General features: G+C 39.3%; 2 protein-coding genes and 1 long non-coding RNA gene across 3 annotated transcripts; all 3 read left to right on the top strand.

The window, feature by feature from the left end:
* The first annotated feature begins 1,623 nt into the window (after positions 1–1,623).
* Positions 1,624–8,764, top strand: LOC135609732 (KRR1 small subunit processome component-like). Its single transcript, XM_065103300.1, has 12 exons — positions 1,624–1,928; positions 2,897–2,973; positions 3,164–3,274; positions 3,637–3,705; positions 4,979–5,035; positions 5,157–5,195; positions 5,304–5,408; positions 5,521–5,603; positions 5,690–5,771; positions 6,742–6,885; positions 6,979–7,059; positions 8,566–8,764. The coding sequence occupies exons 1-12, from the start codon at positions 1,712–1,714 to the stop codon at positions 8,686–8,688; spliced, it is 1,188 nt and encodes a 395-aa protein (XP_064959372.1). The 5' UTR covers positions 1,624–1,711; the 3' UTR covers positions 8,689–8,764.
* Positions 8,765–11,312: 2,548 nt separating this feature from the next.
* LOC135609733 (verprolin-like) lies at positions 11,313–13,588 on the top strand. Its single transcript, XM_065103301.1, has one exon. It carries the CDS (start codon positions 11,664–11,666, stop codon positions 13,410–13,412), a length of 1,749 nt encoding a protein of 582 aa, XP_064959373.1. The 5' UTR covers positions 11,313–11,663; the 3' UTR covers positions 13,413–13,588.
* A 6,543-nt stretch (positions 13,589–20,131) lies between these two features.
* Positions 20,132–21,143, top strand: LOC135608963 (uncharacterized). Its single transcript, XR_010485651.1, has 3 exons — positions 20,132–20,433; positions 20,534–20,683; positions 20,804–21,143. It is a non-coding gene; the product is annotated as an uncharacterized LOC135608963 (long non-coding RNA).
* Positions 21,144–22,898: the final 1,755 nt, after the last annotated feature.

The following is a 22,898-nucleotide window of genomic DNA, read 5'->3' on the forward strand; positions in this document are numbered from 1 at the left end:
TGGACAAAGTTTAAACAGTAGTTTTACAATATTAAAGATTTTTAACTGAGTTTGACAAGTAAACAAAAATTTAAAGGAAATCATATTAATTCTGGACCAAATTATGAACAGAAGTGGAGTTACAAGGAATAACGAGCAAACTCGGGAAGAAAACACTTGCTTCCTCTGATCACGTCCCACAAAAGAAGTAACAAAAGCTAATGCTAAATGCTGAAGCTTAAGGAGCCGATGACAGAGAGAGCAGTGAGCACGCATAGACTCCCCCATGCACCATGCACAGAAGCACCATGGGTGCTCACTCTCTTCTGTCACCATCGCCTGTTCCTCTACATACCTTCTTCATCTTGAGCAGCACAGGTGGGAGAGAGAGAGAGAGGGAGATGGCCAACTTCTTTCTTTCCTCTTCTGTGGCAAGGAACTGACAAGGGGAGACGTTTTTATAGGTGGCGATGTGCTCCGTCATATTACGTACATCCCATTCCATGGAACAAACATGCTTGCAGCTTCCTCCACATATCACACTGCAGTAAACTATAAATTACCATAATTCTAAATAATTCTCATCCTTCTATGGCAAACCTTTATTTCCTTTCTGATCGCTGAATCTCGTATGATCGATCATACAGAGGGGAAGACGGAAGTGATTGCGGAGGTCTAAGCTTTTTTCTCTAGATATACTGTTCGACAAAAGTAGAACAGTGTGGATCTCCTTTGTATTAAACAAGTAGATTAAAGCTAAAGAAAATTCTTGTGCAAATCTTTAACGCAAAACTAGTCAACGTGAGAGAACAAAGTGATGCATGAATTCAAGGGTCTTCATTTTACCTTTGCTAGCTTTCCTCCTCCTCTTTTCTTGTTTCCTTCATTTCCCCTTACTTTTAAGTATCATGTCTGTTACCAAGCGAAGAATTAATTAGCTCCCCAGCATTCTTAGAGGATTAATCGAAACATCAGGAGCAGCATAGGAATCAAGACTTTTCATCAAGCATTTCTTTAGTCCATCCATAAAAAAGAGAGCAATAGGTGGACTTGCTTTTAGGAGCACCTATCTTGATTGTTGTTGATCAAAAATTCTCTTTTCCTTCCTTTTTTTATCGTCGTCGACTTCCTTTAAAAAACTACAGGAATATAGTTCTTTCTCGAGTAGAATCATTTAGGTTTGGCCTTTGCATTTGACCTTTTCTTAAATATGCATCGAAATTCTAATATGAACGTTCGCTGGAATAATGATGATTAATTACGTGGAATTATATAAGCCGCATTCGTTTGAGATATTATCTACGAAATAATGCTTAAGAAGATGGAAAGTGTTTGTGCGATCCTCCTTTACCCATCCTTTTTTATGTGGCCGCATAAAGACATGTAATATTAATTACAAGTGATACTCAAATGCGAATCTCAAAGACTCTCGGGTGCCTGTCGCTTTTGTTCCAAGACAATAAGAAGTTTAATTTGGGATCAAACGGTCAGTCGCTCGCATTATATTCGATTCCTAATTAGAAAACATGGTGGGCCTAAAGTGACCAAGCTTGGCCCATTATGGATCTAAATGGGCCTGGGCCTTATAACAACATCCTTAAATGCCCCATTGTTTTCCTATATAATGCATCCGATCGACGCTCCTGCTCGGGTAATTGTCTCGACACCGCAACCTTTCGAGTAGCCGCCGGCTTCGATCCTCCGAACCGAAGGCCACCACGACCGCGTGTCCATGGCGGAGGAGGCTTCCATTGATCGGGATGGCGTCGGAGGAAAAGGACCCTCCACGGCCAAGGGCAAAAAGCACAAGGGGAAGCACGACAAGCCCAAGCCGTGGGACGAGGACCCTAATATCGACCGCTGGAAGATCGAGAAGTTCGACCCCTCCTGGAACGAGGGCGGGATGCTCGAAGTCAGCTCCTTCTCCACCCTCTTCCCTCAGTACAGAGGTAAAAGCGCCCCGGTTCTCTTCTTCTGCTTATTATTATACGACCATCTGCCTCTCTAGGCTTTCTGGTATCTCGGATTTCCTTCTTTTTCTAGTGCCGTGCTTTGTTATGGACGTTAGGGTTTCGTTCTTTTTTTTGGTCTCCAGGTAGTAGCGATTGTTGAAGGATGACTTTGAATTGGTACTTGTATACTATGTGTGTATGTATTTCTGCGTGGAAATTTTGGGAGCTATCCAACTCAGGCGAGCTGAAAATTGTCATAATTTGTCGCAGAGGGCCATTGCATGGAGGTCCTCTAAGAATTTCTTAGGGCTAGTGAATTAGAACTCTGAGAAAGATAATCAAACCAACCTTCTCTTAAATAAAACAATGGAGTATCAATTAGCCTGATCAATAGGTTTGGTGCATTGGATTAAAACTATTGAGCGGAGGACAGTGTCAAGCATATTGTTGTGGGTTAATATAGCATTACTTGGAGACAAACACTCGAAACTAAATGTAGTAAAGGTTGTAGATTAAGTATATTAGCATTTCCTAGAGGAAAATTGAAAGTATATTAAGAACAATGATTTCCTGGAGGTTCAAAATTTACATTTATTGGATATATTATTGAATAGGAAGGGAAGATAGAGACCTATATATGCCCTGAATAGACAAAGTAAATCAGTCAAGGTTAGGGGTGTGAGGAGAGGAAGAGGGAGACTCACAAAACTTTGTTGGAAATATTAAAAAGAGATTTGATTATGCTTAGTTTGACTTGTGGTATTGTCATAAATAGTGCTGACTGACTAAAGGGATCCATGTAGCGGACCCAAATAGTTGAGACATTATGGCTTTTTCTTCTTCTTTTGTTGTACTCTTTGATATCTACAACCCATCAAGTTATTTCTATCCACACACACACACACATAACCTTCTAAATATTTATTTTCCACTCATGAGGTGCTCATGAAGTCATAGTTTTACAGAAAAGTACTTGCAGGAAGTATGGCCTATGGTGAAAAGTGCACTAAAAGAACATGGCGTCTCATGTGAACTTAATTTGGTAAGCCATCTTGAACTTTGTACTTATTTTTGCATTTAAATATTGAAGTTCACTAGTGATGCATATGACAGCTATCTGCTATTCTCAATGCCTTTGTTTAAAATTGATATATTCTTCTTGCTTCTTGGTTTTGAGTAGCAAAGCTATTTACCTATATAATAAGTAACTTTGGTTGAATTTTATTTTGTAGGTTGAGGGATCTATGACTGTCTCAACTACTCGAAAAACTAGAGATCCATTCGTGATTATCAAAGCTAGGGATCTGATAAAGCTTCTTTCACGTAGTGTTCCTGCACCTCAGGTATGTCCAATATTTTACCGCATACCACAAGTTATACTTTTTTTTTTTCATTATTTGAGATTTTTCAAGTTTTTCAGGAGCACAGAAAAATTGTTCGTCAAGTTATTTTTTTAGTGATCACATTTTTTTCTCTTTTCTGTAGTTATTTTTTCTTTTTCTTTTTCTTGATGGAACTCTTTCTCCTATAGTTGAATGTCAAGAATATTTTCCTTGTAAATTACATTAATAAACAAGCCTTTGGCCATTGTCTGAACTATGAAGGACATGTTTCTTGATTTCATTTATTTTCAGATGTCTTTTAGTGATTCTTTCTATTGATCCTAGCTATTTTAGTGTTTATCTTACAATTGCTGTCCTTATAGGCAATCAAGATCCTTAATGATGAGATGCAGTGTGATATTATTAAGATTGGGAATCTCATACGCAACAAGGTAAATTGGTCAGTACCTCTTTAACATTATATTGTTCTTCATTTATCCTTTTCTATGTCAAATAATGAGTAGGTGTATTGGGTCATTTTCTTGTGGCAAGACTGCTAAAGGGGGAAGTTCATACTTCAAACACTAAGTGAAAGTAATGCTTTCCTTTTGTATATTTTCACTGGTAGCATGGATATTTAGATTCAATATTTGATGAGTGATCAGTGTAAGTTGGATTTTTTAGTTATGCTAGAACTCTTTTTCCAGCATCTAAGGAAGGTCCACAGATACCAATTCATATCATGGATGACACATGCCTGATGTTTTGTTCCAAGCCGTCCTCATGTCATACTGGTACAGTGTGTTGACTGGGTGCGAGTCTGTGCTCTACCAAGTTCATGCCCCAGGTATCATCTGCAGGCATGTAACAGGCACTGCTATGTCACAACATCCATGAACAATAGGCACTGGTGGTGCAGCACGTGCCATCAGGTGATCAATGCATGGTGATGGGCATGCCTAGAAAACAAAGATTTTGATTTGTATGCCATGAAGTCAGTAACCTATACACCTATGTTTGGATCATATTTACCATTCAACTTTCCATCAAAGAATAAAATGAGATATTCTAAGTAAACTTTATATATGTAAGATGTCAAGAGAAACAAGATGGAGGATTTCTTTCTCAAATCAGCCAGCTAAGGGGCTGCTGTGTATTTTAATATTATGGGATCTTCATATGTACATGGTTGATAACATTATGACTTTTGTCTCGCACTATCTTTATGCTACTTGTGTTCTCAACTTCATGTAATTCTGAAGCAATTCTGTAGGAAGCTTATTATTTACCTGTTCTCTGAATAAATAGTTATTGGTTTCTTTCTCTTGCAAAAGTTTCCAAATAGCTTGTGATTTTTTTTTCTGGCTCTTGATGCTGGGTTTCACAAAGGTGCATTATGATTTTAGACTTCTGTGCTAGAAGTGATAGTACAACTGATTGCTAGCATAGAGTACCATGGAAAAGGTTGCTTGAACAGCTTTGGAGTATCTTCCTTCACACGCAAAAGCATTTTTTTGAAGATAGTGAACCATTATTTTGTTGAATTTTTATGGATCACTAGATGTCAAGCTCCATCTGCCAATAGATTCTTTTATTTGATCTTTTTACCTGTATAATGATGACTGTAATAATTATAGTTCATAGTCCTGTTTGGTTCTTTTGAAGCTAGTAGTTAAATATGCCTAATTCAGTTGCTAATAGTCTATGGGACTGTAAATTTTCCAGGAACGATTTGTGAAGCGGAGAGAACGCCTTTTAGGACCCAATCTGTCTACTCTGAAGGTATAAGTTGTATTTAAGAACATCATCAATATATAAATCTCAAGTCATTGTCAAGTGTGATTTATTTGTCTTCAACTCCTGTTAAATTGGTTCATGGTTTGGTTGTATATGCTATATATAGGCCATTGAGATCTTGACGGGGTGCTATGTGCTAGTGCAGGTGCTATTCTTTTTTTTTTGTGTATTTATTTAGTTGTATTGTTTACTCAAATGGTTCATCTCTATGTGTCATGTATCTAACCAATTTTTTTTTTACTAAATTGACTAGGGAAACACAGTTTCAGCCATGGGTTCATTTAAGGGTCTGAAACAAGTCCGAAGAATAGTGGAAGATTGTATCCAAAATCAGCTGCATCCTGTTTACCATATCAAGGTAACCATATCGTCTTTTTTGGCATGAACAGTTGAGAAATAAAGGTTTCATGTAAATTTCTGAGTGGATATGGTTAGTTTTAGCAGTTACTAAAGTTTTATTTCCAAAGCAGACCCTTCTGATGAAGCGAGAACTTGCCAAAAATCCAGCATTAGCCAATGAGAACTGGGATAGGTTCCTTCCAAAATTTAAAAAGTAAGGGGTTTGGCATTTTTGTTAGTTATATATTTGGTTAACTAGTGCTTACCAATTGTTGATCGTTACTGTCATTGGTTATTCAGGAAGAATGTTAAGCAAAGGAAAGTGAAGGCCAAGGAGAAGAAACCTTATACCCCGTTTCCTCCACCTCAACAACCAAGCAAGGTGAAGTTAAAGTCATAACTGTTCATTTTCAGCATGCTCCTCTGACTTTTGAAGCATCATTCCATCTTCCCCTTTTGTAATATCTGACAATCAAATAAGTATTCTATTTTATAATTTAACTAATTTGGATATAACAGATGTTATAAATTTTATTTCTTTGACAAATTTGCAATATATGGAACTACAGTTAAAACAGTTAGAAATTCTATCATAACTGAGGAGAAGTATTAAGTTGCACCATTAGAAGGTTCCTCAACAAGTAGCATAAAACGGGAAGATCATATAGGTTCATGAGGTGAAGTTCCACTTGTTTATCCCATGAGCATTCATGACATAGGGTTTGCTCTAAAATGCTGTATGAATTGGGAAAAGGATTGTAAAATTTATGATGATATTAATCAGGATGGCTTGCATAAAAGCAGAAAGGCTAAAGTTATTTTCTCATATTATCTTCTTATGCCATATCTATGTTGATACATCGTCATGGGTTTAGGGATGGGAGTTGTTAGGAACATTTGTCCTTTAAGCAAGTTTCACAAAATATTAGGTGGCAAAATAAAACACTTAAAATATGCACTTTTATTTATCTTTTGGGATGTCAGCCGTCATATGCAAGTTATTTTCTTATACTTTGTCATGTCATACCTATAGTCGTCACATGCAAGTTGTGTTTATCCTCTTGAGTGTAGTCATGCTGTTGAATTATCTCGGTTATTAAGAAGAATGTTGCCGCTAGTTTCAAATTCTCTCAGTTTCCAAGATGGGTGTTGCTTCTAGTTCTTGTTTATTTTCTCCCTTAGGACCATTATATTTGATTTATTATTATATACAAGTGCATATCCTTATTTGGTTCTAAGTTCTGCATTGATAGTGGAGGGACTCAATTTAGTCTCCTGACAAAGTGTTTCCTTGAAATAATTATGTTGCAGTATTTTTTTCTGATAATGACAACTTATTGAATACTTTTCAGATTGATCTTCAATTAGAAAGTGGTGAGTATTTCTTGAGTGATAAAAAGAAATCAGCAAGGAAGTGGCAAGAGAAGCAGGAAAAACAGACAGAAAAGGCAGCTGAAAACAAGAGAAAACGAGAGGCTGCTTTCATTCCACCAAAGGTTGGCTCTGTTTTCCAAGATCCCACATGTAAAGAAAATATTTTAGTAGAAGTTGTACCCAGTTAATCTTTTTCTCATCCTCTATGTTGGCAGGAACCTTCCTCTCATTTGACTGATTCTAATAATTCTGACAAGAACACAAGTGATCTGGCTGCCATGACAAAGTCCTTGAAGGTACTTTCTGCTTCCATGTTTAATGTGGTTGTTCTGACATGTTCTGTCATTATTCTGATGTCACGCATCGTGGCTTATAAATTTGACATAATTGTACAATTTTTGCAAACAAAAATTATTTTTGAGAGTGTGATTAGTTATGCCTGAGGTAAGGGTACAAGATTTTGAGCTAGATAGTCGTGGTTGTAGTGAAAATTCCTTGAATTAATTCTTATTGCTGATTGCTATTTCTGCATAGAAGGATGTCATATGCTGCACCTCTGTTAAAATTTAAGTAAATAAGAAATGTAATGTTTAGGAGTTATGTCATGTGTGAATGTGTTTCTCCAACAAGCATGACAATTGTTTGGAATATGTTCATTATACCTCCTGGCATCAGCTGACTGAAGAGGTTATTTTCGGCTATTTTTTATTTTATTATTAAATGATTGCTTAGCATTTGGCTGCCGTATGAAATCATTGTGGTTGCATGGGTGGCAGATTTGTTGTGCCTGAATGGTTAGGACCAGTTTACTATACTGAAAGAATTTATCTCTGAATTATAGACTAAAAAAATGCTTTGTCATCTTAGAATATTTTTTTAGGACCTTTCTCTTTTGGGTGTGTAAGATACCATGGAGACTGAAAGGTGAAGTTGTCCAAGAATGGGAGGCCTGCTGGCTTTCTTGTGATTGAACTCTCTCAACTTGAATGATTTTGTCTTAGTCTAGCGCCTATGATTGTATTTGGATGAAGCACATACCTTCCACATTTAGAAGTTGGCAAGTGTTCTGCTTAGCCAAGGTGGTAACCTTGTGGAGAAATGAACTTTGGCTTGGAGTGGTGGCCAGAGTCATCCAGATTCTGGTTAGCCGGTAGTGAGCCTCGTGCAGTTTTTCTTGGTGCACTCCAAAAAGCACCTCTATCAAAGGAGTGGCTCTCCAAACTTTTTAGTCATTGTAGAATTTATTGTGGCCTTATTATAACAGACCTCTTGGACTCTCACGAGTCGCCATCTGATGAGGTCCATCACTAATCATTACTAGTATAGCCATTGTAGAATTTATTGTGGCCTTATTTCAACAGACATCTTGGACTTTTGCATGAGTCCTCATTTGATGAGGTCCATGACTAATCATTACTAGTACAAGCATTCTATACCATAAGTAATTGTCGTCTCTGTAGTGAGCCTTGAATGACTTTGTTCTTCCAGAGTGGACCTCAAAAGGCAACTTTGGGAAGGGTGTGTTGTTTGGCTCTTTACTTAGCATCCGCTTCCCAACTAATGTGGGACTGTTAGAAGAAGGGCAGTAGATAATATTATATAAACTGTTAAATCAGATTATAAGTTTTCATGAAAAGTTCAAAATTTGAAATTTATATATGTTTTTGTTTTTTCTAATCTGAAAAGGCATATGTTGTAATGTTTTGGCAGATAATCTGCTATACGATGTATGAACTGTGAGGCTTCATGTCGAACCGTGATATTCTTCTCTTACGTTTTTGTTTCTCGTCCTTCCCTTGCAGGACAAGGCTAAGGGCTTAAAAAAGCTTAAAGCACACGACAATGTCAGAGCTGAATCATATATTGCTGATGCTGAAAGTTCACGTCCGAAGAAGAAGCACAGGTCGTCGTCCAAGACTGAATGATGATATAGGTTAAGGAAATTGTTAACGTGGTCTTTTGCTTGTACTGGTACTTTTCATAATCTAGCACTTCTTTTCAGATAGTGAGGCCAGTATCTTCTTGGAACAACTATCTAGTGCCACCACCGTAGAATTAATGTAACATTATCAGGTTATTGTTGTGTTTGTGCCCTCATGATTCTTAAGGTAAACGAGGTGTCTTCAGAAAACTGTTCATGATATGTATGCCGCATTAGCTGCATCTTTATTCCAGTGTTTTGGTTGTCGGATCTGTTGGAATTTTGCTCTTCTCTTTCCTCTCGATCTCGGGAGGAAAGACTAGTTTCTTCTCTATTCGCACCTTTCTTCTTCGTCGTCTCAAACGGCCTGCGGGCTGCCCGCTATATCAGGCGAGCAACCAGCACAGTAGGTCGCGGGTCCCGCGCTGGCCTACGAGTCTCGCGCTCTTGACCACGTTAACTGAGGTCTCGTCCGCCGGTTTGTGTCAATGCCTCATGGTGCCTGGGCTGGGCCAGGCCGTGAGTGTGGCAGACAGGCCATGCGCCCGCGCAGTGCGGGCCGTACACGATCAAGCTTGCGTCCCACACTTTACGGCCGGGCCAAAGTCCTGCATCTGCGTAGCGCGCCCATCGCCGTGTCTGGGGGCCCTGCTGCAAGCAGGACCGCCTCAGGGGTGCACGCGGCAGCTGGCAAACTTGATAAGCATTCCTAAGCCTAATCTTCGACCGATCAATGGACTATAAGGACGCATACTCAATATTTCAAGAACTCTCTACGGAAGGAAGAAGATATGAAGGTGCTTCCCCTCTCTATCTTTCCCAATATCTCCTCAAGTGATCTACAAACAGAAGACATGAGAAGTAGGAAAGTGAGGGAAAATTAGTCCGAGGGAAAGAACACCTTCTTTCCTGTAATTGATCCCCAAGAAATTTGAAACTACGTTTCCTCCAATCCAATAACTAAGACCTTCTTCACATTACAACCTCCCTTGGTCTCGTAATGGAATAAACTAGTCTCGTAATGGATCTAGCCTGGGTATTTCCTTGGGTCAACCCATGCTAATACAGCCTAGACCTCATTTCCTTGGTAGCATACTAGACTGGTCTGGTCAACCAACCAAAGTCAACTTGGAATCTTTTATATGTGAATACAGGAAAATATCATCGTAAGAGTTCACACGCTTACATTGGTGAGCCAGATTGTCGTGGGGTGTCCGGAATCGAAGGAACTTTGATGGTTCAATTATAACTCAAACACGATATCTATGGTCGTTGAATAGTGACCGTGAAATAATGATCACGTATAAAGTATACTCATTTCTCAAATAATAATAATAATATGGCCTTGGGTGATCGACCATGTCTAGTAGCACTCTAAACTAAGATAAGATTCTCTAATCTCATCGTATTCATATTTAGTTTATAAGATGTAATTACCTCATCTAAAAGTCAATCATGTCAAATCTGTACAAGATAAGAGTCCTTAAACATAATAATACTTGACCTTCACAGTGACTTGGAGAAGTATTACACGCAAAGTCTGAGGACTTCCCGTAAGGCATCATCGGCACGAAATAGTTTGCCCAGTTCATTCACTAAATTAATCTTTCACCGGACGACGATCATGCTTTGTTCATCACCAACCATTCCGAGGTGAATCAGCTGCTCATGATTCACGTCACAAGCATGTATGTGCAGCTTGAAACCACCATGGAAACCTTAGGGAGGTTCCTTCACGTTACGTGCCAGAGAAATGAGCCAATCAACATCCAGGCTGTGGCCAACTCCACCCTCACCTCACTTCTCCCATAGGCTTTCTGCTGAATAGTGTGGTAGTGTGTTTACTCTTCTCCTTCTCCTCCTCTTCCTTTCCCTGTCGAAAAGCCTGTGCCAACTGTTATCTTCCCAACCAAGCAACTGTGAGTAGGTGGCCACCTGGTCCTAAAGTCAGCCATAGATTATACGTAGGCTGCAGCATTCGCTATTCCTAACACACTTCCGTGTCATGCTTCATCGATTACGTGCCCACAAACACCCAATCATTGGTTGCAGAGAACTCTTCCGGAAGAACTGATGTTGCCGTTGCCAAACGAGAGCGAGCATTCACCTCTTTGCTGTCTTCCTTTTGTTTCTTGGACTCTTTCATATCCTTGCAGGATAAGCTACTGCTACCCCACCGATCGAGAATACTGTTTCGGTGCGCGCTGAACCGTATGATTCCATGAGGCTTCTACGTCGAAGCCAACACCACATTTAGAATTGCTTCTCGCACATTGGATCGTCGGTCTGCTCCGTCTTCTGGTTTTCGTGAACGTCACGCGCTCATTCCGCTGCGTCCGCAGTCGTGTTTGAATCCTGTCGCCCTCACCGGTCCCCTTCTGCTCCTTTCATTCATTCACGTTACAGCAGCACGCTTTTGGCGTGTCTCTTTTAAAGCTACTGTTGATCTATAGGGAAATCTCGACAGCGGAAAAGTAGATCATCGGCTTGGTGTGGTTGTACCATCACCAGTCGAAAGCATACTTCATCTTCGTGTCCAAGTCGCCGAGATCCGAGACATTATTACAAATGACAATCGACTCTGCCACCATGATTTCATAATTACAGAGACATTCCAATCGATCTACGAGATACTCTCGATGAGAGAGCGTGCATTAGGTGAAGACCGAGGACTAATTATGGGTCCAATAGTTAATGATTACTCGAACTTGCTTCGCTTTGGCAGATAAACAATGGAACAGTTGGCTACTACTAAGACTGTGTTGGGGACGAACAGCTGTAGAGGTGTTCGTAATCGGCAGCACCTGCTTTAACCTTAAGATACATCACAGGGCAGCCTCTCCCCACTGGTTATCCCAAGTGCCCGTGATACGAGAACAGAGAAAGCAGAGGAGCATCAAGAAAGCCAAGACCCACCAGGAGCAAAGCTTGGCATCAGAGCAAAAGGAGCCAATTTGAGCTGTCTACAGATTTATAGCGATGGGAAGAGAAAGAGATGAGTCTTCTTCCTCCTCTGGGATTCCGCCATGGGGTTTGCTAGTGTTGCTCGCCATCTTCATTCTTCTCTTCCTGCCTTCCTTCCTCTCTGCCTCGTTTCGTGGCTTCCGACCGACGGCCATCAAGAGCGGTTGGGATACCGTCAACTTCGTCCTCGTCCTCTTCGCCATCCTGTGCGGCGTCCTCGGCCGCTGGAATGCCGGTGATGATGCCGACAGTACCCCCTCTGCCTCCTCCCCTAACCAGTGGTTCACCAACCAAGTGGCCCAGGTGAGCTACCCTGATCCCGCTGCGGCGGACCATGCGGCGGGGATTCGTCGGATGAGGAACAGCAGCTCCTACCCGGACCTGAGGCAGGAGGCGGCGTGGGGCGGCCCCTCGGTCGCTGAAGAGTGGCGGTGCTACGATGACATCCAGCTTTATCGTCGGAAGCCGGACTCGCGCGGTTGGGAAAGGCATAGCTTCCGGGAGCAGGAGGCCAAGACCATTCCGGTGGATACGTTTGTTCTCCGGCGGAGCCCTCCGCCGGGATTGAGATCTCCGCCGAGTCCGCCGCCGCTGGCTGCGGCACAGCGGCTGCCGAGGAGGAGGAGCATGCACAAGCTTCCGGAGAGTGTGGCAGAAAAAGATGCGATCTTTGAATCCGGAAAGCCCCAGCCGCAGTCTCCGCCGCCGACAGCGCAAACGCGGCATCGGCTTCGGAGAGGCAGGAGCCTCGAGAAGCTTCCGGCGAGGGAGGTGGAGCGAGACACGAACCATGAAACGCGGCATCGGAGAAGGAGGTCCCTCGAGGATCTTCCGAATTGGGAGGTGGAGCAAGATTGGAGCTTGGGACCACAGAGGTCCAACCGGCCACCTCGGGCGCCTCCACCACCCCCGCCACCGCTGCCGCCTCCACCTTCTCACGAGAAGAATAGCCATAAAAAGAAGAACGGAGGAGGAGCAAAGGACATCGCCGCCGCTATCGCTTCATTCTACCAGAAGAAGAAGAAGAAAGGGAGCAAGACAAAGAGGAACCATAGCGACATTTCGCTTTACTTCGAGACTTCCTCTTCTCCGCCACCTCCGCCGCCGCCGCCGCCGCCTCCGTCTTCTTCTGTCTTTCACAGTCTGTTCTCTCACAAGAAAAGCAAGAACCGAAGGATCCACTCCCTCTCGGCATCTCCTCCGCCTCCTCCTCCTCCGCCACCACCACCCCTTTCTTCAACCCGACGTTCCAAGAAACAAACCTCTTCGCCTCCCTCGCCACCACCTCCTCCACCAACCCGACGATCCGAAAAGCAAGTGTTATTGCCTCCCCCACCGCCTCCTCCTGCTCCACGGGGTAACCTCTACAAAAAGAAAGCAACATGCAACCATTCTGACTTCCCATTCGCTCCTCCATCTCCCTTAAATCCACCACCTTCGCCACCGCCACCGCCGCCGGCTGCGGCATCTGTTTCTCAAGAGGAGGTGGCAAAGAGCAAAAGCAAGAGATTCGGAGGAGCCGACGCGAACGTCGGGGAAAGAGGAGCGGTGGCGGGGACGGCGGTGTTCTGCCCGAGCCCCGACGTCAACAACAAGGCGGACCTTTTCATTGCCCGATTCCGCGCGGGTCTGAAGCTCGAGAAGCTGAACTCCATCCGGGAGAAGCACCAGCAGCAGGAGCAGCAACAGCAAGAAGAGGAGTTCATGGTGATCGGAAGCCTCTTCGATGATGATGATGATGATGATTGCCTCATCTCAAGCTAAGCGTCGGTGCCGCTCCGGCTGCCACCACCGGAACGACCAAAATCGAATCTTTTACCATCAAAATCTTATCTCATTCTTTAACCTTTTTTTCTTCTGATGGATATTATTATTACAAGAATTCTTGGATGTGATTTATTTTGTTTATGGAGAAGCAAGTGAGAACAGTGGAAGCTCGATCTGTGGGTTTCGTTCGATTTGTATGTATTGGTAAACTATATAGTACATTGCGAATGAAGAGTGATCAAAATAAAGAAAGAGTGAGAGAAAGAAAAGCCTGTGCCTGTGTTTTTGTTGGCGGGCTTCTGCACGCTTGATTTGATTCGATTGTATCGAAAATAAAGTGTTTAGTTGTCATGACACATTTGCTTGATTGTATAATTCTATGGAATTGCTGCCGTATGTATATTTCTCCCCTGTTTTTTTTTTTTACTTTTAAAAAATATTATTATAAACATACTTAATAGATTTGAATCTATGACCTATTATTTATATAATAATATACTAACCAATTTAAATACCTCAACAAAGATATATATATATATGTACACACTAAACTACATCATTAATTAGGAAAAAGATATTTTCCGACATCATTGCATCACTTAAAAACTACATCATTATTTTCCACTTTTTGCAAAGTTGATGGTGGGGAACAAAGTTTTTTTTTATTTTAAAGAATCTAATAAAGTTGATGGATGTTTGCAAAGTAATCGACGGACTTTTTTAAGGTCGGATCAATTCACACAAAATCTGCAAAAAAAAGAGGATCTATTCAGACCTTTTTTTGCTTGGATCCTTTTGTTGGTAAGACATAATTCGTTTGTCGGATTGCCTAAATTAGCTCTTGCATACATCAATGAGATAGATAGATGGATAGATGGTTGAGAGATGATTCACAGTTGTTGGATCTAATCAAAAGAAGCATATTATCTATCATTCAGCCATTTATACTTTCAAGTTTGGGAAAAAGATGATAGTTGTCTGAAAGTGAGGTCCTCCTGCATGGGGGCTACTCGGCATCATCCATAACATCCGACGTTTGTCTGCTGGAGCAAATACTCTAGTTTTCAGTGACTCCACCAACCGGATGGATCATAGCCATGAGCTGATATGACAACAAATAATAATAGGTACAAATCACTCGCTGGTACCAAAGCTTCTGTCGTTAGCCATGAGAGATACCGGACGGTCGAAGCATGGAGAGAGTAGTATACAATTCGTGGTTTGTTCTTGAGGGATGGGCATTGCAAAAGGGTGGGACTTCTTCTCAATCACCATCGAGGCAGTGGGAGGATGACGACCTATTCGTCCCAAGTGCAGTTGATCCATCGTTCATCCACAGGTGCCGTGATGTTACGTCTTACCTTTCGAGGGGAGCTGCAGCTGCTGCACGAGGCTTATGTGTATGATTGCAAGGGCCATGGCCCGATGAGAAAACAATAGGTTAGCGATTAATTCATGACTGCAAGTTCCCCATTGACTTGGATCAAAACTCACGATCGAAAGGCCAATCGAGATGAATACGATTAGACAATCAGTGTGACATCTATGGGACACTATGTCATGTCAGCTCGACAGTTCATCTACAGCACATCAATTCAATATCAGACGTTTGCTCATCGTAATATTTGACTCATCAAACGCTCACATGCATACTGATGTAATTTCACCTAACCATTCATAAAATTTCTAACAAAATACTTTATATGCATTCAAAAATAAATATATATTTAAATATATTATATTTTTTATATAAATCTTCTGAGTCTATTAATATAAGTACCAAATGAGTTTTTATCGAACATAACCCAGGTATAATTTTATTATTTTTTGTAAAAAATACTACTTGAATCCCTCTTTTTATAATATTAAATTTATAATAAACTCGAATGGTAAATCTAGATTTGAACCATTATATATATATATATATATATATATATATATATATATATATATATATATATATATATATATATATATATATATATATATATATATATATATATATATATATATATATATACCATTTTTTTTCTAAAATTTACTCCTTTAGTAATATGAACCGCTACAACAACTATCTATCATTAAGTTCATATGAGCACACCTCTGACCACATCAACCAATAGTTATCTTTTAGGCTTGTACTCTCATATAACTCCAGTTCAAAGCACCTCATCTATTCTATAATTTTTTCATCCATCTATCCACTAACTCACTTTGCAATGTCTGAAGAAGTAACACCATCGGTACTACAAATGATGTCTTTATCCTTTCCTCATCCAAGTGATCTCAAAGTGTATCAGCTTGATTAGATATATGTTACTAACTATTCATCAATTCTCACATCATTAATATAACTCAATTTTTTATATAATCAACACAACCCAATAATATCACCGAGCCTAAATATTATATAACAACATAATCTAAAAATAATATCTTTAAATTATGTTAAATCTTTGGTCTCCACACTATCACAAGCTCTCCACTTGACCCTACTAAATCAAAATATATATTCAAGCTCAAAAATCTCCACGCTAGTACAAAGTCATGTATGAGGAATATGACACCCTACTTTATAATGTCACATGGAACCTTGTATTATCTCACCTCACATAAAATATTATCCGGTATAAATGAATCTTTCAAATTAAGCAAAACCTAAATAGATTCATTATTTGATATAAAACACGTTTAGTAGCTAAAGGATTTTACTAACAATCGAATATTAATTTCATAGAGACCTTAAGTATAGTTATTAAACCGGCGATAATTTAACTTATCTTAAGTTTGACTATCACTTAAGGTTGGCATGCTTATCAACTAGATATTAACATTACTTTCTTGCTTGAGACATTTACTTAAGATGTCTTTATGTAATAATTACTTAGCTTTATCCATCCTTAATATCCGAACCATATTTGTAACCTACGAAAAGTTATTTATGGACCTAGTCAAGCTTCACGAGCCTAGTAAATGAACTTTGCTTTTTATTATATCAACCGATTTTGTCAACTCCAAATTCGATGGTGATTAATCTCATATTTTGATGATAAAATTAATTAATAAACTTAAGATCTAATGTGTATTTGAATGACGCATGACTAACCTCGATCAAGGAAAGATCATTAGATTAAAATGGGAAGAATCAAATGTTGGGTCGGAGTGAAACATATCAGAAGACTAAATGTCAGACCAAAGGAATAGTCGACATGCCGGAAGGACTTTGTGCCATGAGTTCAAGTATCGGGCCGAAGGATCGAACATTGCGCCAAGGAGATCAGAAGTTATGGGAGTCAACATGTCGATTGAGCAATACGCTAAAGGAGAGGACACTACACTGAAGGATCAAACGAAGCGTCGGATAAACCAATAACATATCGGACAAAATAGGATTCATGCTTATAATTGTGTGTCTAGATCGAGTTAGTTTAATTATAATTGAGTCGTTTTGGGGTGAAACAATGCCAACTAAATTAGGGCCAATTGGGCTCGAGTTGGGGCTATTTTGGACTAAGTTGAAAGGTCATTTGATCACTCATAAAAGGGCCAGGCGATGGTATTACCTAAACAAAATCTCCCAGACTATGTCAGGTAGTGGTACCGCCAGACCGGGCGATGGTACCGCCCAAACACAATCTTCCAGACTAGACGATGGTCCACCCAATATCAATGTCAGATTAGGTGATAGTACTGCTCAATGTCAGACTGACAGGCAGCGGTACCACTAGTTGTCAGTCTGACAGATGGTGGTACCACCCAATAATGGCGATAGTATTGTAAGTATCCTGAAAACTCGGGATGAGACACTTTTTTGCTCCATTTTTGAAGTCATTTGGAGTCTATAAATACCTCAGTTATTCCTACTTGAACCAGCAAGAAATGGAGTTAAGAAAGGGGGAAAGAATCCTTTTGAAAAAAAGTTATAAATCTCTCATAAGATTTAGAGTCTCTTCCTCCTAGAATTAGAAGTTCTTTTAAGTGAGGAGTGAGGTCTAAAAGAGAGGTGTAAAGGTTCTTTCCTGAGTTTGTCAAAAGGAAAAAAAAGTTATAAGGGTAGTTGATCTTCGCTCATTGAAAGAAGAGACTCGAGTGAAAAGGGATCGAGAGTGGATGTAGGTCACGACGATCGAACCACTATAAATCGGTTTATATTTATTTTATGCTTTTCATTCTTATTATAAACTGATTTACTTATTCACTACGTTTATGAATATTTTCAAGTTAAATGTCTTTCTGATATGGTATTTATCGAACGAGATTTTTGAATCGACGTAATTTTTACAAAAATACTAATTCATCCCCTCCTCTAGTGCCGAAATGGTTCTAACATATAGCTCTTTATTCCTATGACAACAAAAGAAATATACTATATGTCTACTAATTTTTATGGATAACATTATCATATACTATATGTCTACTAATTTATATGGATAACATTATCATCATAAGCAATACTTCTATAGAAATTAAATAATTTCTTAAGTAATTGACAATCAATTCTCCATCAAAAACCTAAAAATCTTAAGCTATTTTTTGGTGATGGAAGTAATATTCATATTTTTTGATTTTTTTCTATCTTAAAATAAATATATATGAGATTTATTATGAAAGATAAATATGTAGAATATGAAAGAAATTATCACCCCACTCTTCTCCACCAAGTCACTCAAATTATATAATAATAGCCCTATAACGAATCCCACACAATATCGAAAATTACTCGGTTCATTATAATATTTATCTCATACACGTCCATAAATTTTATTTATAATTTTTAAATTATCACAATGCATGCATCGATCATCTGCTATGTATTATTTTATACTAAAACATATTTTGTAATATCTTAAATAGACTTTCAATCATAGACTTCTTCATAACCACTCATCTCTTCATCTCCATGCCTTCATTAACGTTGATTAGGTAGGTAATACCAATGATAGAACATCTACATTAGCCTATATCATCTTCGTTGAAATAAATTTAATTAGTTGGAGTTTCAAGAAATAAAATACAATCGCAAGATCTGCTACTAAGTCATCGTCGCCATCACTATAGAACTCAAGTGAGTCACTAATCTGCTGCACGAACTTAGCATCACCTCCAAACTACTCTAACAATATACTGTGATAATGTTAATACCACCTACTTATGCTCCAACTCAGTGTTCTACTCTCACATAAAACACATTGTTATTAACTTCTACTTTATTATAAATTAATTTGTCATATGTCAACTATGTGTTTCTCACGTTCATACTTCTAACGAACTAGCTAACTCTCTCACAATGCTTCTTACTTACAATAATGTATTTCAATTACATCATTCCAAAATTAATATTTTTGACCAAAAATCAATCTTATGGGAGGGATCATGATACAAATAAATATAGAATGATAACTTTATATTCCTTATATATTTTAATCCTCAGTGTCAATCAATGATTTGAATATCAATTATCATGATAAATGTGCATGACTTAAGCATACTCTTTAAATCTGTATAAATATATCTGAACGAATGATATTATCATCATTTTCATAATAAATTTTATAAATTGAACTTGCTACTTGCATAGCAGGACGTCAGGTGAAAAAGGATTGTAATCATGTGCTTATGTGCAAATCTCATAGATATAGTCCATTAAGTTTTCATGCAATTCAATAAGAAACATAATTGAGACAAGTATAAACAGCACTTTAATTGCATAGAACAATATTCTTGGGCGGATTCATGTTGAAGCTGACGACATGCTTATCGTAGATATCGTAGATATCTTGACCTTCCATGGACTCTTATTTGTGGGTCTACAAGTCTAATGCTAGACAAAACCGGTGTCTCAGAATACAGGTGTATGGTTCGAGGAGGAAAGAAGTCTTCAACACCAAGTAATGATGCTTTCTTCTGCTTCTTTAGAGCCATATGTTCGTCTTTGATTTGTACAAGTTATTGCGACTTGGACTTGCAACTTTTCAATCATTTTTGCCAGCTCAATGCAGCAATTTGTGAAGTAAACGAAGGTTTACTATGCGAGACGTGACCTTATCTTTTGCGATAGAAGAAACCAAAGCTTAGATATAAATCATAAGACGTTCAAACACAGCCGAAAAGCAATCGGTATCATCCTTTTTAGATGCTTTTATCTTCTTAATTAGACTTAATTATATTAGCAATAATGTCGGTGACTCGAGCAAGGTTGGCTTGTCTTTCGTTCATGTTGTGGGACTCTTGACTTCTCACGTGGAATATGTGAAGACTCTGCTTCCCTGTCTACACGCTTTAATTTCGGACAACTCGGCTTTCCAACATCACTTGGCTGGTTTCCGTATGGAGTTCTACCAGCGAAGCGGAAGTTGTGATGGCGGATAAGTAATAGAAGTCCGAAATGCAAAAGAATCCCAGTCTGGCTGTAAAACTGAAGGCATAGGAAAAAGAGAACGCCGTGGTGGAATTCTTGCTCGATGCTCGATGTGATGGCTGTGCCTATTCCTTTTTCAAGGTGTTCACATGATTCTTAGAGAGACTGCTGCATGTGAATGTTCTCCCAAGTCCTCACCACATTGGCTGACTAATGTCCTCTTCGTTTACATGTGTAAGAATGATCCCCGAAGAGTCTACGGTCGCAAGTCAGCCAAGTCTTTCCCCTTGGCCGGCATCTTCTTCATCCCCAGGTGGGGTGAGTACAGCTTTAAAATGTATGTATGGGGAGAGCGTGTCGTGGCTGAAGGTTTCTCACCGAAATCTACATGATAGCTGTCAATGTTCGTTAGAAAGACTGCCCCGGCGTCGGTTGGAATCAGTCAGCTTACTCCAGTCGAATCAGCATGAGTTGGGGTTCCTTGCCAATGTCTTCCTCCTCTTCGTTTTTGCAGAGTTCTTGGGGGAATGATCAGCCTGACAACATAATTGCTGCTATCGACGATTTCCTAGCTTTTGATGAAGATCCGCAGACGGCACATGCCGTGCTCTCTCCTGCAAGTCAGCAGCAGAGTCCGGAGTTCTTCCAGGATCATGACAAGTAAGATTTCTTTGGCTCCTTGATATGATTCGAGCTTTGGTTCTTTAGAATCATGATGTATCCTTATTGAGAACGCCCGCCGTCTTCTTACTGTGTGCAGAAATGAGAACAAGTCGAAGGGCTCTTTGAGGGGGAGTAGCAGCGGGAGCAGAGTTGCATTCAGAACCAAGTCAGAGCTTGAGGTATTGGATGATGGATACAAGTGGAGGAAGTACGGGAGGAAGAAGATGAAGAACAGCCCATATCCGAGGTAAACCTCTTATCTAAATCTCCATCGAAGCATGTCGTTGCACCACAGTTACTTGTGTTCCTCATTCAGCAATCTTTCTTGTCTACTACTTGGAAAAGCAAGCTGATGAAATCGTGACAGGAACTACTACCGCTGCTCGACCGTAGGATGCAACGTGAAGAAGACAGTGGAGAGAGAGCGAGAAGACTCGAGGTTTGTGTTAACGACCTACGAAGGCACTCATAACCATCATGCACCCCTGCCTGCAACCACACTGCATCAGAGGCTGGAAGGCCTCCCTCACACGGAATACTAGCAACACTTGGGGAATTAAAGGATCCATGCCATTTGAAGAAGAAGTTGGAGGTGTAGCGGTGTTTGCGTCGTGTCATAAAACTAGTGCAAATTTACATTCCTTTTTCTATGTTGCTATACAAAAAAATTAGATTAACATATTAGAAAGAGTGGTCCGCTTATTATCTTTTCGCCTTGTGAAATATTTTGCCTATCAATCAAATTCATACAGTATAGCTAAAATACAATGATATATGATAATAAAATAGAGAATTTTTCTTAACAGAATAGAAAGATTATTTGTTGATTCATCCACTCGTTCTTGTCGTATTAATTAGATGACACCATCATCAATTTCTTTATTTTATTTTTTATTAATAAATCTTAGATATCAAGAACTTTCCTTTCTGGAAAAAAGTGATTTAGATTGAAAAGAACTAATAATAATAATAGTAAAGAAATCCTCTCTATTGCTTGCATTAAGTTAGTGGCTAATGTCAAACTTAAATACGAATAGCCATTGACAGCTATCTTTGGAGGTAATCGGTTTGGTCATATTTATCATGTTTGAATCGAAAATTAATTCGAATAAGTTATGTATCACTCGATTATAAGAGTGTGTAAAAGTTTAATTGGATTAGTGATGATTACGGGCTACAAAATTATCTTGATAAAGCACATAGGTTTCATCTCATCAATCTGATCTAAAGAGAATTTTATATTCGAGATTAATTGGATAATCATATTGATAAATCAATATATATATATATATATATACACATATATAATTCACTTGTCTACATGAAAACTGCGAGTGAGATTATTTATTTATTCAGTCAGTGGGGATTATTTTTAGTCGTCGAATATATGTTTTCAACTGCTCCAACATATCATTGTCTTGGTGCGATACAGCCAACATTTTCACATAGTCAGTTCTATGTCAATTCTCTTACCCTCAGTCCCCCAAATTTGGAGTTGCCTATCAATTCATTTGTTAATGGTAGTCAGTTCCTAAACTTACATAGTATTCTCTGGTCTCACTCTCGAACGAAGCAACCCAGAAAACGAAGCCAGCTGGTCTCATTTTACGGACATCATAATTAATAGCTTGAATGTCTCCTTATCTCATATCCGATGGGAGTTATTTGTCACATCTAAGTTTTTAGTCTTCATGAGAGGAATTTATATATAAATAATCCGATAACATATATTATATGGATATGATATTTTAATTATATCATTATTTTATAACTATGCTAACTCGACATTCATACTGATATCATACAATAATCATAATGTTCGACAGATAATTGAACGCTGATCTTTCGTAAGGTCTTCCTTACCCTTACAATTACCTTTTAAAGCTTAGGATAATACTGTGAGAGTATCCATTGAATTCCTCTATTTCTCGGCATCAGACTTGTGATAAGATCAAAGATGGAATCTCAATTGAATCTGAATCCTTGACACATTGAACGATTAAAAATTTAAAAGTATAAACACAAATGGAGAGGGATGAAATCTGTTTTTAGACGCCAACCTTATCGCCTTTCCATTATTTTTCACCTACTAAGAATATGATAAATTAATATGCTGGACTTGTTTGTCTGAATAATACGTTTAAATTAATCTGATAAGGAGTGGTGATGTCGGGCACCGGTGAGATCATGACTGATGTCTCTTCCCATATAACGTAATTAGTAATATTGCTATACCATTGAGAGACCGTGGGTCTTCTTCTATACCGCCTTCCGCGTGCCCCATCCAAACACGTGAAGATTCGTGCATCTTGATTTATACATTGTACAGTGAAGTGCGACATTATGCGCCGTTAAGTGGATCCATCAATGGTAATGGTAATTATCGGATGACAGCTGTCCATCAATCAGCTACGGTCCATGTCATATAAATGGGTGAAGAACGACACATACCCGTCCCGTCA

This window comes from Musa acuminata, chromosome BXJ2-4, assembly GCF_036884655.1.
Source record: "Musa acuminata AAA Group cultivar baxijiao chromosome BXJ2-4, Cavendish_Baxijiao_AAA, whole genome shotgun sequence".
In the NCBI taxonomy this organism is placed as follows: Eukaryota; Viridiplantae; Streptophyta; class Magnoliopsida; order Zingiberales; family Musaceae; genus Musa; species Musa acuminata.